Source organism: Anabrus simplex, chromosome X, assembly GCF_040414725.1.
Source record: "Anabrus simplex isolate iqAnaSimp1 chromosome X, ASM4041472v1, whole genome shotgun sequence".
In the NCBI taxonomy this organism is placed as follows: domain Eukaryota; kingdom Metazoa; phylum Arthropoda; class Insecta; order Orthoptera; family Tettigoniidae; genus Anabrus; species Anabrus simplex.
This window is the reverse complement of record NC_090279.1, coordinates 203,398,583-203,412,448: the sequence shown is the minus strand read 5'-3', so window position 1 is coordinate 203,412,448 and position 13,866 is coordinate 203,398,583. Positions and strand designations below refer to the sequence as shown.

The 13,866-nt window shown below is 36.7% G+C and overlaps 1 protein-coding gene across 2 annotated transcripts in view; it reads left to right on the top strand.

Moving 5' to 3' along the window:
* The window catches only part of Rilpl (Rab interacting lysosomal protein like), a 67,038-nt gene extending 55,010 nt beyond the window's left edge, over nucleotides 1-12,028 (top strand). For both annotated transcript variants that reach the window (XM_067158577.2, XM_067158576.2), the window contains one exon: nucleotides 10,804-12,028. In XM_067158577.2, the coding sequence (XP_067014678.2) occupies nucleotides 10,804-10,924 (121 nt within the window). In that variant the 3' untranslated portion in view covers nucleotides 10,925-12,028. The remainder of the gene's footprint in view (nucleotides 1-10,803) is intronic.
* The last annotated feature ends 1,838 nt before the right edge of the window (nucleotides 12,029-13,866 follow it).

The following is a 13,866-nucleotide window of genomic DNA, read 5'->3' as shown; positions in this document are numbered from 1 at the left end:
CACTCAAACTGCTGTAACTCAAAATGGATTCAAGATATCGACCTCTAACTTGGAACATGTACTCACTAGTTTGCTTCGTAGTCTTTACGTTGTGATACTTTTCAAAGCAGTACCATTTGTCCCTCCATTCAGTACTTTTTTTAAGCACAGTGTAGTATGAATGCCGTATTTGTGCCATTCGTATACTCATTGTTTTCAAGTAGGCAAAGATTTCTCTTTATTGCTACTCCCCATTTAGTGTTAGCTGTTAATCATTAGAAATATCTAATTCACTGTCATTCGGTACCTATTATAACCGGTCTGTACTTTATTAATCACAATTATTGGTAGCCGTCGGCAACTGAATACGCCGTGCCATGTTAATATCTGCACGGGTGCTCCAGAGAATAGCTCTACATATCAGACATTATTTTGTTAAATACATGAAGGTTTAAAGAAAGAAAGAAAGATGCAGCAATTATTTATACTCCATGTCTACACCATTTAGAACTCATAATTTTGCCCACAATTTCATCAATAGTTAAGAAAATACAGGGTGCGTAAAAGCGAGAAATCTCATAGCCCGTCACCTACTGTCGGCTGTCGCCTATTGTCAGCTGGAAACTATGAGAATTGTCAGGACTCATCACTTGTATGGCACATCAGATAATGAATCTGCGTATAAATGTTGAAATAGTTCATCATATAGGGCACGTTGCCATGGGCGCGCCATCTTGTATAATGATTGTCGGTGTGTAAGAACACCCAAAGTTTCCATGGCTGCAAAGATTGTACAATAAGAATATACACAGACACTAAAATCTACGATCCCTCTACTCCGTGACATGATTGAAAGTAGTTAAATTATAGCCAACAGATAGCACAAGAAGCTACAAACGATACCCGTGCAAAAAACGGAGATCTCCAGGGCTGGTCGTTAATGTGTTGACTAATAAACAAAGACTTTTCACGAATTTTAACAAACGTGGCTTCACGTGAACCCTATTCGTTAGTGAAAGTGATCACAGACAAAAATACAAGAAAGTTAAATTTTCTCAAGAAAAATATTGTTAAGAATGTGAAAACTTGTAAATGAAACTAAATGGTATGCTGTACTCTACAGATAATTTACATTGCTAAAAATTAAAGCCATACGTAATTGTTTTTTAGCTTTAAAGTTTTACTGTGTTGTAATAATAATAATAATAATAATAATAATAATAATAATAATAATAATAATATATTATATATTATTATATTATATATTATATTATATTATAATATTATTATTATTATTTTGTTTTGTCCTCGAGAATCTTGAGATTAAACTGCACACTTTGCAGTACCATTGCAAGACTGCTATATTTGAAGTTTGAAGTTTTCTACAGATTCTAAACAGTGCCCGTACAATACAGCGACGATTGCAGATATTGTCATCTTGCACGTTGTTTCTCCTTCAATTACCAGTGTAAAACTGATGCATCTGCAGATGTTTTTGGGTGATATTTGAAGCCTTTTCTTTTCGGTTTCAACTCGGTCAGTTTATAACTGTTGGGTTCTTTGGTCTCTTGAAATTAATTATGAATAAATAAATTTAGAAACTACCCGAAAAGGAAAAGATACAATAACAGAATTATAACTGGGAAAAAAAAAAAAAAAATTAAAATAGAAGCACTTGACAGAATAGTACCAGATACTACAAAATCACACTTAAAAATATTTATAAATGTATAAATATTAATAAATTCTTTAAAACTTTAAATTTGGAACTTAATGAAGTCCTCCAGTGCTTTCTCACTTCTTACTAGTCTAGCATAGAATGCAAGGTGGTGTAGTACTCTTGTTAGCATGAGTCCATTTGGCTATTTTGTCGGTTTACTTTCCGTTACATCATGGTCTGGTAAGGTCAATGGCATGCTGAACTGTAATTTTGGGTTCTTTTATTATTATGGCGGTGAAACATGGATGATAATGAGCTCAGAAACAATAGAAGCTTTTGAAATGTGGTGTTACAGAAGAATGCTGAAAGTGAGATGGGTAGATAGAATCATGAATGAAGAGATACTGAATCATATTGGTGGGAGGAGACCGATTTGGCAAAATTTCACCGGAAGAGATAGAATGATAGGACACATCTTAGGACACCCAGGACTTGTTCAGTTAGGTGGTAAGAATGGTAAGGCTAAACCAACATATGAATATGACACACAGATTAGAGTATATTATTATTATTATTATTATTATTATTATTATTATTATTATTATTATTATTATTATTATTATTATTATTATTATTATTATTATTATTACCATATTTTAATTGTTCTGTTAATTGTTATGTAGGGGTTCTTTAATGAGCACTTAATGGGCTGGCTAGTTTACCAGTAATTTCCCGTAGGTGATAACACCTTTTGTGGAACTGTACTTGTAGTTTTATTACTATTATACACCGGGCGAGTTGACCGTGCGGTTAGAGGTGTGCAGCTGTGAGCTTGCATCTGGAAGATAGTGGGTTCAAACCCCACGGTCAGTAGCCCTGAAGATGGGTTTTCCTTGGTTTCCCATTTTCACACCAGGCAAATGCTGGGGCTGTACGTAAGCTAAGGCCATGGCCGCTTCCTTCCCACTCCCAGACCGCTGCAATCCCGTCGCCACCATAAGGCCTATCCATGTCGGTGCAAAGTATAGCAAATTTTTTATAAGTCTATTACTGTTATTTTTTCAATGTACATTTTTATATATTCTTAATGCCCATGTATTTGCTTTTATTTTGAATGTGGAAATGCACTTTTCAACATTGAAACTGTCAGCAAGTATTTTAAGAAACCATCTTCGGTGATTTTCTTAATAAAGCAATAGATTTTTTTTCCATTAAACACTTTTAGCTGGTACAAAGTCTTTTAGACAAGCTCTAGTCTAAGGAAGTGTTACTATGTAATATATGTACATAAATTACTATATTTTGTAATATAGCTAATGTTTATTAGCATGTTTGTGGTGGTAAAGTTCTCATCTACACTGTTTTATTCTGAACACTAACCAAAAATTATTTTTTAATCACAACACAGTCAATTCAAGCAAAAACATTTACTCAGGCTCAGGCACATACAGACTCACCTGCATGCAATGCAACGTCTCTTATATTGGTCAAACAGGCCGGAGTTTTACTTAGAACACTATAATGCCATTAAGCACAATAAATTTTCAGCTATGAGCTCCCATATGAAAGAAACAGGACATCACTTCACAACGATAGAACAAGACCTCACAATTATTAACCCGATGAGTGTTACGCCCGCCTATAGACGGGCTGACGCGGCTGGTCCACCAGTGCTACGCCCGTCTATAGACGGTGCGGGAGAATTTTAATTTTTTTGAGTTTCCCGGTTCATTTTCGAGTGCGAATTTGAACTCTGACATGTTCTGCCATCTGTTGGGCATAATGTAGAACTAACTGATCTGAGATTATTGCTTCGGGAAGTAACTTGCAGAGCTTTTTGTAGACGTCTGTGGAGTTAATCTGTGATGTAAACAAACATGGCGGAACAACAATTTATTTGCTCTTGCAGTGATGTTATTTTGGATCACAGAATCTTTCAGTTATTAACCACAGTGGAAAGTGATGATGGAGATAATCATTTTTAGGAATTGTTAAGCGATTTTGAAAGTGAGAGTGATAGAGAGAGTGCCGAAAATATCGTATGTGGGAGAGAAACAGAGCCTCCTCCTAAACGAAAGAAGAAAAACACATTGAGTACAAAAGCTATTTTATCGCTAATTTTGTGGTGGATGGATTACTTTTCTTCATCAGAGTTCCAGGTAACTGTGACAGGCCCTGAGGGCCAGGTAGTGTTTGATGACAACCCGAAAATAATTGATTTTTAAGAAACTTTTATGCCAGTGGAGTTGGTGCAGATAGTTGAACAAATCGGCATCACAAACAACCAGTAGAAAACATTTAACTATCACCACATTCCAGGTTTGGAAAGTATTTTAAAATATCAACGTATATACTTCTAAGAAGTTACATGTATTAGTTGCCTACAGATTTTAAGAAATATTATTTTGGGTTCTTTACTTTGTATAAAGATAATGCACGCATGGGGACAGAACTGTAATTTTGTTTTCTCTGAAAATAATATTGAACATAAGTGTAGGATTTTCCATTTGTATTTAGATTTATAAACAACCAACATTTATAAACATTTTAAGCTAATCCTCTCACTGATAAGTTAAAAATTGAGGCTTCTACAATTTTTTTTACATGCGAATGAAAAACTCAGCACTGAGATACCAAACAGTCATGTGATAACTCAGCACTTAAAAGGTTAAAAGAGTAGACAAAGGAAAGTTGATGAATGAACTTGAAACCATCTATATATTTTTGGACCAATACTACAACAAAACCTAAACCTTAATGATTTGATTGAAGTCAAGAATCCATTATACGAAAGTTCACCCAAATTATTGCAAACTCTAAATCCAAAACATAACTACATTCTTCATCATTATCATCATCATCATTTCCTTTCATCCAGCTGTAGCCGGGTAGGGGCAAATATGGTTCCTCTCCACTTTCTTCGGTCTTTCCACCACTCCTCCTCCAACACCGTGTCCCAGTCCAGGTTTCTTTCTATAATGCTGCGTTGGATGGTATCCTTCCATCTCAATCGTGGTCGTCCACGGCCTCTCCTTCCTTGGATTTGCATTTCCATCACCTTTTTTGGCATTCTTTTGTCGCTCATTCCCTTTATGTGCCCAAACCATCTTAGTCGACTCTTCTCTATTCTATCATTCATTTTTTCCACTCCAATTTCTTCCCAGATTTTCTCATTCCTTAAAAGTCTTCAATTAACATCTTCTAGAACCTCCACTACTTTAACTAACTTGACTCCCTTCATGTCCGTCCCCGCAATTCTCCCGCAACCCAACACGATTCCCTCTCTGTCCGACCACGCAAATCTCTCGCAACCAGCAACACAGAAACTTAACGCCCCGCCTACACCCTCCCCTCCACCACACCCTCGTCCGCCAATCTCACATCGATACAATACTAGAAGCACAAGTGTCAGTCATTCAACGCTACCATAGCAACTGATTAGCACCATAACAGTTAAAGAAATAAATGAACATACACATAACATTATTTTTCTTATTTTTCTTCAACTAACCTTTCCATAACTGATTTACATCTTTACAGACAAAAGGGTAAGTGTTTTATACATTCTCCATGTTTTCTTTTTTAAAGCCCACATTCTCTTCAAAAATACCTTTCCTAAGCATTCACTCTCCTCTTGTTTCAGACTTCACACCAACGTCAATATACTTTCGACTTTCACTCCTTTAAGCAAGATAAATACAACTATAGACAGCCGAATACTTTTTCCTTGCTCCTACAAGTACTTAAAGAAGACTGTTATCATATCGTAACACATTCGACTTTAACTCCTTCAAGCCAGTTAAATAAGACTATAGACAGCTGAACAGCTACTTAAGAAGGCTGTTGTCTTACCTTAACACACGAAATTAACATCTTTAACAGTCTATCAGCTTTACTTTTTCTTATCCTCTGACAGGAGTTATCAAGGAAACACATTTCTATTTCATTATAAAGATTGAGCTATTTATTGCTCTACCCTCTACAGGTTTTTGGTCGCATTGAATCAACGCTCCGGAAAGTATAATCTTGTAAACTTGTGACATGCAGCTTGATACTAAGATTTTAACCAAGGACATTCTAATAATTTTTTATGTTTAGACTAACACCTACATTGATATCCTCTTTTTACGACTTGTAAGAACAATCAGGATCCTGATTTTTCACCATACAGATTTGAGTTTAAGGCTGATGATACCCTTAATATGGGCAAAACATGTCCCTTAACATTTTATAATAATATTTAATTTTTCAAAAAGATCTCTTTGTATTGAATAGGTGGATATTAAAAAAATAACCCTTGTAACATACTTTCTGTTTGAGCTGGCATACGGGAGATAGTGGGTTCGAATCCTACTGTCGGCAGCCCTGAAAATGGTTTTCCGTGGTTTCCCATTTTCACACCAGACAAATGCTGGGGCTGTACATTAATTAAGGCCATGGCCGCTTCCTTCCAGCTCCTAGGCCTTTCCTATCCCATCTTCGCCATACGACCTATCTGTGTCTGTGCGACGTAAAGCCACTAGCAAAAAAAATAAATTTTCCAGCTAACTCATTCCTGGTTGCCAGCGCTTCGCCCCAGTGTGCTAATTTGGGTTCATCAGTTTGTAAATAGCACACCCACCAAGACGCATCACTAGTACATACCATGTAGGCTACTTGGAGCCACTGGCAGTGCCATTGCACTATGAGAAACTTTCTCATTACCAAAAATTGTTGCCTGCCTGGCCATCAGATAATATAGATTTTGATTCCCATAGGGAAACTTAAAACGAATAGGCAAAAAAAAAAAAGAAAAAGGAAAAAACCATCTATGGTCACGTTGTAGCGGGTGTTCAGTTTTCATTGGACTGTCCCTGATAATTTGGTGGAAAGGTCGGCTTTCTTTAGTCTTGCACAATATGCCTTTAATCAGGGTATCATATTTATTTTAATTGATAGGGAATCTGTCACTTGGGCGACAGCACTAAATGCAGGTTGATGATGATTGATTATATATATTTGTGTTTTGTATAGCCCTGATATTTCTTAACCATCTGCATTAAATCTCTAACATTTAGAAAGACGTCAATATATTAATTTTTTTTCTAAAATGGATGAATCCATTATTATTTTATGGTTTTCCAACAATCTTTTGAAATATATAGTCCATGGCCTTGGACGTAGCTTTTTCTTCTGTATGTTGCACGACCTGCACGTTGGCTTGCTCCGTGTAGCGCTAGCTTAGCTGAGATTAGAATAGATTAGATTAGTGTAGCCTAGCTTAGCCTAGCGAGTGTTCTGTGTGACAGTCGGCAGAGATGTTCTAAACCTATGCCCTGTGTGTTAAAACAACCCTGGACTTCATTAACAAATGTGTGTAATGCTTATGGTTGATGTTTTGGTGTAAGAAGAAGCAAGGTCATGAGTCTCTTATTAGCAATATCGCTTGGGCATTTAGACCTGGCGATAGTTGTACGCATAGCAAGAATACTGCTGTTATTGTAGTCGTATATTTAAAACCCATGTGGAATTGAACAGGGCGGTAAACTGTCAGATGCCTACGAGGAGAGGAATGATTGCACCACTTGACGGTATGCAGTCGTTACATAACACCATTGACAACCTGATCGCATCTTAGATGTGGTAGAAGATTTCAATAAGAGTTCCTTTTATGTTGAGAATTCTTTTTCTTTCTTTCAAAATGTTCCTTCCATCTGACCGATGATTGCCTGGGATCTCCAAATAAATTCTCCTGATGTTTTCCTTCTCCTTGATTCTTCGTTGCAGTCCAGAGAGCTTTCCTTGCTGCTTAACTCAGCCTTTCCATGTTATTTCCAAAATATTTCCACGATTTTTTTCTGGACTCGACACACATTCATTTTGCTATATTTCTTTCATGTATGTACCATTCTCTGTCCAGCCCCGCAGTGTAGGGGGCAACGCTGCCCCAGGTTCGATTCCTGGCTGGGTCAGGGTTTTTTGATTGTGATGATTAATATCCCTGGCCTGGGGACTGGGTGTTTGGGACGCCCTTTCCTCACACATAACATTCCACACAACCGCCATTCCATTTACACACAGGTTCATACAATATGGTGCCACTAGTGGCAAAAGATCCACGTGGGTCGATGTCCCGAACAAATAGCATTAAAAAAAATACCATTCTCTACTTACAGCAGTTCTTGTTTGGAGTCATTTTTTTGGTACTGGTACAGCTTCTTTTTACATGTACAAACAACCCTGAATTAATCATTCTACCAAGATGTACACTTTTTCCCATCTTTACTCACAGTTTTATAGACTTGCTGTTTCTACTACAGCATTCCTGTGTTCCACATGTTCTCTTTCTACATCCTGAATCTGCTTACTGTCTATTGTTTTGAACTAAGGATCATAATATGAAGATGTATTCAGAATTTAAATGGGCAAATTGGGGCAATTATTCATTTATAGGATGAGACGTAGGGGATTGGAATGATTTATCAAAGGAAATGTTTGATAAATGTCCAACTTCTTTGAAAACATTTTAGAAAAAGCTAGGTAAAAAATTGATTGGCTTTCTGCCACCTGTATTACAATCTGTCATCAATGATCTGCATTTAGGGCAGTTGCCCAGGTGGCAGATTCCCTACCAATTAAATAAAATTCAGGAAACTCAGTTGTCAGAAATTTAGCAGTGTTTCTCCCCAGTGCGCCACTGGCCAGCTAGCACTCTATCTCAATCGGAAGCCATATTTATGGTCATGCTAGCCCAGGAGGGCACATATAGCAAGTGGAGATGCAATTCTCACCTAGTAAGTCGGCACTGCATTGTGCGTATCACATGTATAGCTTGTAGTGGTGTCGCTAGCAGAAGGTGCGGTACCCAACTGATGATCCCATGCCGCACTGGGGCGAAACACTGGTAATTTCTGACAACTGAGTTTTCTGAATTTTATTTAGCTATCTCCCTATCAATTGTTTTACTTATATTTATAATTGTTCACCTAACTTTTTCTTAAATATTTTCAACAAACTTAGAAATTTATTGAACATTTCCCTTGATAATTTATTCAATCCCTTACTCATTGTCCTATGAATTCATGTTTGCCCCAATCTGTCATCTTTAATTCCAACTTTATATTTCCCCCTTCTAAAAGCTCCACTCAAGCTTATTCTTCTACTTATGCCATCCCACGGCAACTCGCCAATGTCAACTCGAAACATACACCATACAGATCATTGATTGAACTCTTCACGATCATATCCATGTATTTCTGTCATCCTCATCCTGGACATTCTCTACCCTTATTCATCTGCAGACTGATTTCACTTTCTCTGTCCTAGGTCTAGAGATATTTGGTTCACTACAGATCAGATAGCGCGGTCTGTATCATCAAAAAAACCTCGGAACACCCAAGCATTCCTAACAGAGTTCCTGAATTCAAAGTTTAATTTTAACTGCAGCAATGTACAAAGCGGGATTTTCATACAAACCCTTGTGTTCTTCTTTCTAATATTAAAATTTAAATTTATATTTGTCTTTATATTGAACCATGGGAATCCTTTACTCCTTCTGTGCTTGTCCTTTGTTCCCAGTGTTTTACGATCTGTATTCATCTTCTTTCATTTCACCCTCTTTGGGGTACTTCGAATCAATCATATCTGTGTGTGTTGTTCTTACCTTAGAGCTTTCTGATCTTTGTTTCCTCTCATCTTCCGAGATAATAGGTTTGGCTTTTAACGTAGATTTGTCTTGGAACTTTATATTTTCGTCTTTAGTTATTTCTTTAGCAGTTCGATCGAATAGTGAATTTTCTGTAATTTTTTATTCCACTAGGTCTTTTTCAGTTTCTTTAAACCAGTTGGGTTTTGTTTTGCAGTTACGGAAGAAGTCAAAGAGTTCATTCTGAGAGTTTTTCAGTTTTCTTGTAGAGTGTTTCATTCTTGATGTGTTATCTTGTTATCCTAAAATTTTGTCCCTATGATCTTTCTTAAAATTTTCCTTTCTTTTAGCTCCAGTTTCTCTATATGGCCTTTGAAATTCATGTTTAGTGTTTCTGCTGCGTGTAGTGCTTCTGGTTTAATCACAGTTGGACCCCCATGAAAGGAAAGTTTTATTGTAGGTATTGTTTGTTAGTTGGAAGGCCAGTTCAAGTTTATTTTTCCTGGATTCCATTGCTTTGCATTTGACAGCATTTCAACTAATCCATTCTCCGAGATATTTGAATTCTTTTACTATTTCAATTGTTTGTTCTTGGACTTTGAGGTATTTATGTGATTGTTTGGTGTTTGTCTGGTTTTTTCAAAGGAGAAGTGAAGATCTATTTTAGCTGTTTGTTTCTCTAGTTCAAGGATTTTCTCCCTTGTTTCCTGCATTGTTTCAGCAAACAAGGCCATATCATCTGCAAAGGTAATAAGTTATTTTAAGGTTTTTCTGTATGCAACCCAGTCTAATAATTGCACTCTTCATATTTTTGTTCCATTCTCTAACTACTTTCTCAAGTGCACAGTCGAACAACAATGGTGAGAGCGCATCCCCCTCTCGTAGTCCCATTTTTATTTCGAAGGAATCTGATAGTTCACCCGTGAATTTAACTTTCGAAAACGTATTTGTGGCGGTTGCTTTTATGATATTAGTTGTTTCCTTATCCAAACGCATTTCCTCCAGGACTGATAAAAGAGATCCTCTGTCAATCTAATCATGTGCCTTTTTGAATTTTTGTATTCATCTTTATCGTAAGTCTCTCCCCTTTTCCTTTGTTTATTTGGCTTGCTTCTCATCTTACACTTCCCACATAAAGACTAAAGATCTGTGAAGATGGCTCCTCAATGAGTGTTGAGCCTACCCTCCGGATTAAGCTGGTAAGCAGAAACAAGCTCGTCGAGGGCTGAGAAGAGCTGGAAGTAGAAGAACTGTGTTTGATGAGGAGAGAGCTTGTCTGTTCGAAGACAAGTGTGTGAAGATGTTTGTCCTGTTATGTATTCGTTTTCATGTTCCATTTCCACATATGACTTTGTTTGGTTTTATTTACTTTGGGTAGCAAACTGTTGTCTGTACAGCTTGTTTGTAAAATTCAGGACATAAATTAGACTAGTGAATTGCATTAGCAAAAGTAAAGTACAAGCTAATTTCATTGCATTGTTTATATATTGCATATGAAGGGTCACTTCAAACACTATAAGCTCTGTTCTTTTTCTTACAGTTTTCGTAAGCTGTTTAGCGAGAGCAACGTCACATTTCTCGGCAGCAGTCCGAAGCGAAGCCTTTCCTCATTGTCGAAGATGGCCCTATCTAGTAGCGCAAATTCTGACACCTCTTTCTAATGTAAGTAGCGACGTTGGTGACTTTCTGCTGGCTACCACCGTGTGTGTCGTCGATCTTGCCGGCAACCTCGAGCCGTTGGCTCGCCTCATGGCGCCCGATTACTGAGCACTCAGCATGTCAAGTCTTGGACAGGGAGACGCTAAACTACTATCAGGCTTGTGGCTGCTGACAACCAGAAGAGGTGACTCTCTTTAGTTGCTCAATCATTGCCCTAAGTACTGTACAAGAATTCTCTCTTCAATGGAAACCTTTATGCATCATTTATGTATTTCTTCATTTCAACTCTTTTCAAACTCCCTGTGTGGATCAGTCATCGGCCTCCATATCTTAAGATTGCAGGGTTCAAACCTGGCAGAGGTAGTCAAATTTTTTATGATGTTAGCATGTAAAAGATCTCTGGTGACGCATTCAATGTTTATCAGACAAAATTAAGTAGAACTCCACCAGAGATCGCCCAATAGAAATCTGCTAATTTTTTTTCAGTTTGTTTTACGTCACACCGACGCAGATAGGTCTTATGGCGATGATGGGATAGGAAAGGAGGAAGTGGTCATGGCCCTAATTAAGGTACAGCCCCAGCATTTGCCTGGTGTGAAAATGGGAAACCACGGCAGTGGGGTTCGAACCCTTTATCTCCTGGATGCAAGCTCACAGTTGTGCACCCCTAACCAATTATCATAATCATCTCCTCTTTTCAAAGCTTTTTATAGGAAGTTTTAAAGGTGCATACACACTTGCTTCCCAGTGCAAACAAAGAGTCAAGTTGTATACTTGCATTCAGGCACAAAATAAGCTGACGAGCAGTGCATTTTGGATCCTCTTTCGCATCGTGTTACTAGCTTGACCACACCATTGGACATAATTTGTTTAAAATGAAGCTGTAATTTCTACTCTTGGTTCAGTGAATGTAACTTAAAGTTCTCCTGTCTGTCGAACACTAAATAAAACAACATCCCCATAACAACTGTAAAAAAAAACCACATTATTAAACAAAGAATAAATAGTTTAATAGTATGTTTTTATTCTTTGTACAGTGATGTATTCTTTTACAGGTACAATAGGAGTCTGTTATAGGGAGAATTCATAACGCCAAAAAATTTACTCACTATAGCGAATTGTGGTTATATTTGATTTTTTGTGAAAGTTGGGGGGGGCAATCCACACAGATAAAAATCTGCGTCAAAGAGCAATCAATTGGTTCAAAACTTGCGTTTTTGTCGGATGATATCCAGATTATGTCCATACTCATTAGTTGGTTTTTTGAATTCCGATACTGTCCGAACGTGTATGTTCAATTTCATTCTGAAAATTTTAGTATCACTCCAGAGGCTTCTGTGACAAACATTTTAGTTTTCCTATTCCAAAACAGAATAATCTAACCTAACTTAACCGTATGTGTATAATGAAAAAAATACTTCAAGCGCCAGTGGAGAAATTGTAACATTCTTACTATAAATTTCTAAAACTTAACCAGACGCAAGAAAATATATCTTGAGGTATATCACATACTTATTTAATTTCAGTATATAGCATTAACACTAAGTGATCGATTACTTCAGCCTTTATTTCTAACGAGTTAACAAGTGCTATTGGCCATGCTATTTATTATAAAAACATGTTCTTTTTCAGTTTGAATTTTCTTTATAGAACACTAGTCGACGGGTATGGACACAGACATTGCCTTTGAATGTCAACGAGAGAGCTTGTTAATGTACAATATAACTATTTATAATAGTTTATTTAAATCCGCCTTGATCAATACACTCATTAAATGAAAGAAACATTATTTATTAAACCATACATGTTTCGGGAAATCTCAACCATTCCCTTCATCAGTGGTTAGATCAAAGAATGGTTGAGATTTCCCGAAACATGTATGGTTTAATAAATAATGTTTCTTTCATTTAATGAGTGTATTGATCAAGGCGGATTTAAATAAACTATTATAAATAGTTATATTGTACATTCAGACCAGTCAATACGGACCAAACACAATATTAACCTATCATGGTTAAGTCTATTAACAGAGCTTGTTAATGCACATAGCAGGAATACAGTACCGAAGATGATTGATCACATTCAATATAATCACTTGAGTGCATAAATATTGCCTCCTTAATGGCTCGTAATAAGGGATAATACACTGTTTAATAGGGGAATTTTCAAGGGACAGAAAAAACTGTTTTTATAATGGGTTCTTGCTATATGAGAATAAACAGTTTAACTGTGTGTTTTTATTCTTTGTGTAATACTGTGGTCTTTAACAAGCATGTTATGGGGTTGTATTCATCGTATTTAGTGTTTGTCAGACTGGAGAACTTGGTTACATGTGGACTTAAGACAGAATGTTTTCAAAAACGAGTAAGTGGAATTCAAGCAATATTAATATGTTCTTAGAAATGTACGAGAAATATGAAATTTTTTGACAGTTTACAGCATGGTGACTGTGTGAATAAAAACAAACCGGAAGTTATGTTCGGGAGATGAAGGCTTTGTTGGTGTAGGTGTTGAAAGTTATTCTGAATAAATTATGCAAAGATTTGACTTCTCATGAGCCGTGGTTTGAGAACAGCTTCCCTAAACCTCGTGTATTGACTCGGAACAACTCCCCCTTCTGTGTCTCCTGATTGGCAACCACAGCCTTGTAAGTATTAGGTATAGTATTGTCAATGTGTGGGATTCCTAAAGAACACTAGAGTTTTATAGAACGGTATACAGTAGTAATTTTTGTCTTTTGAACCATTTTATATCATTAGTTTTTTGTTTTTATGCTGTGAATAAGGTTTTATTGTTATATGGTTCATTTGCTTTTGTGTACTTGTAGTGACTGTATCAGTTGTTGGTACACAAATTTCAGAATTGCAAATATTCTCAAGTTGAGACTGAGAGCATGGCAGTAAAGAAGGAAATTTGGTATATATATTCTCAATGAAGTTTAAAT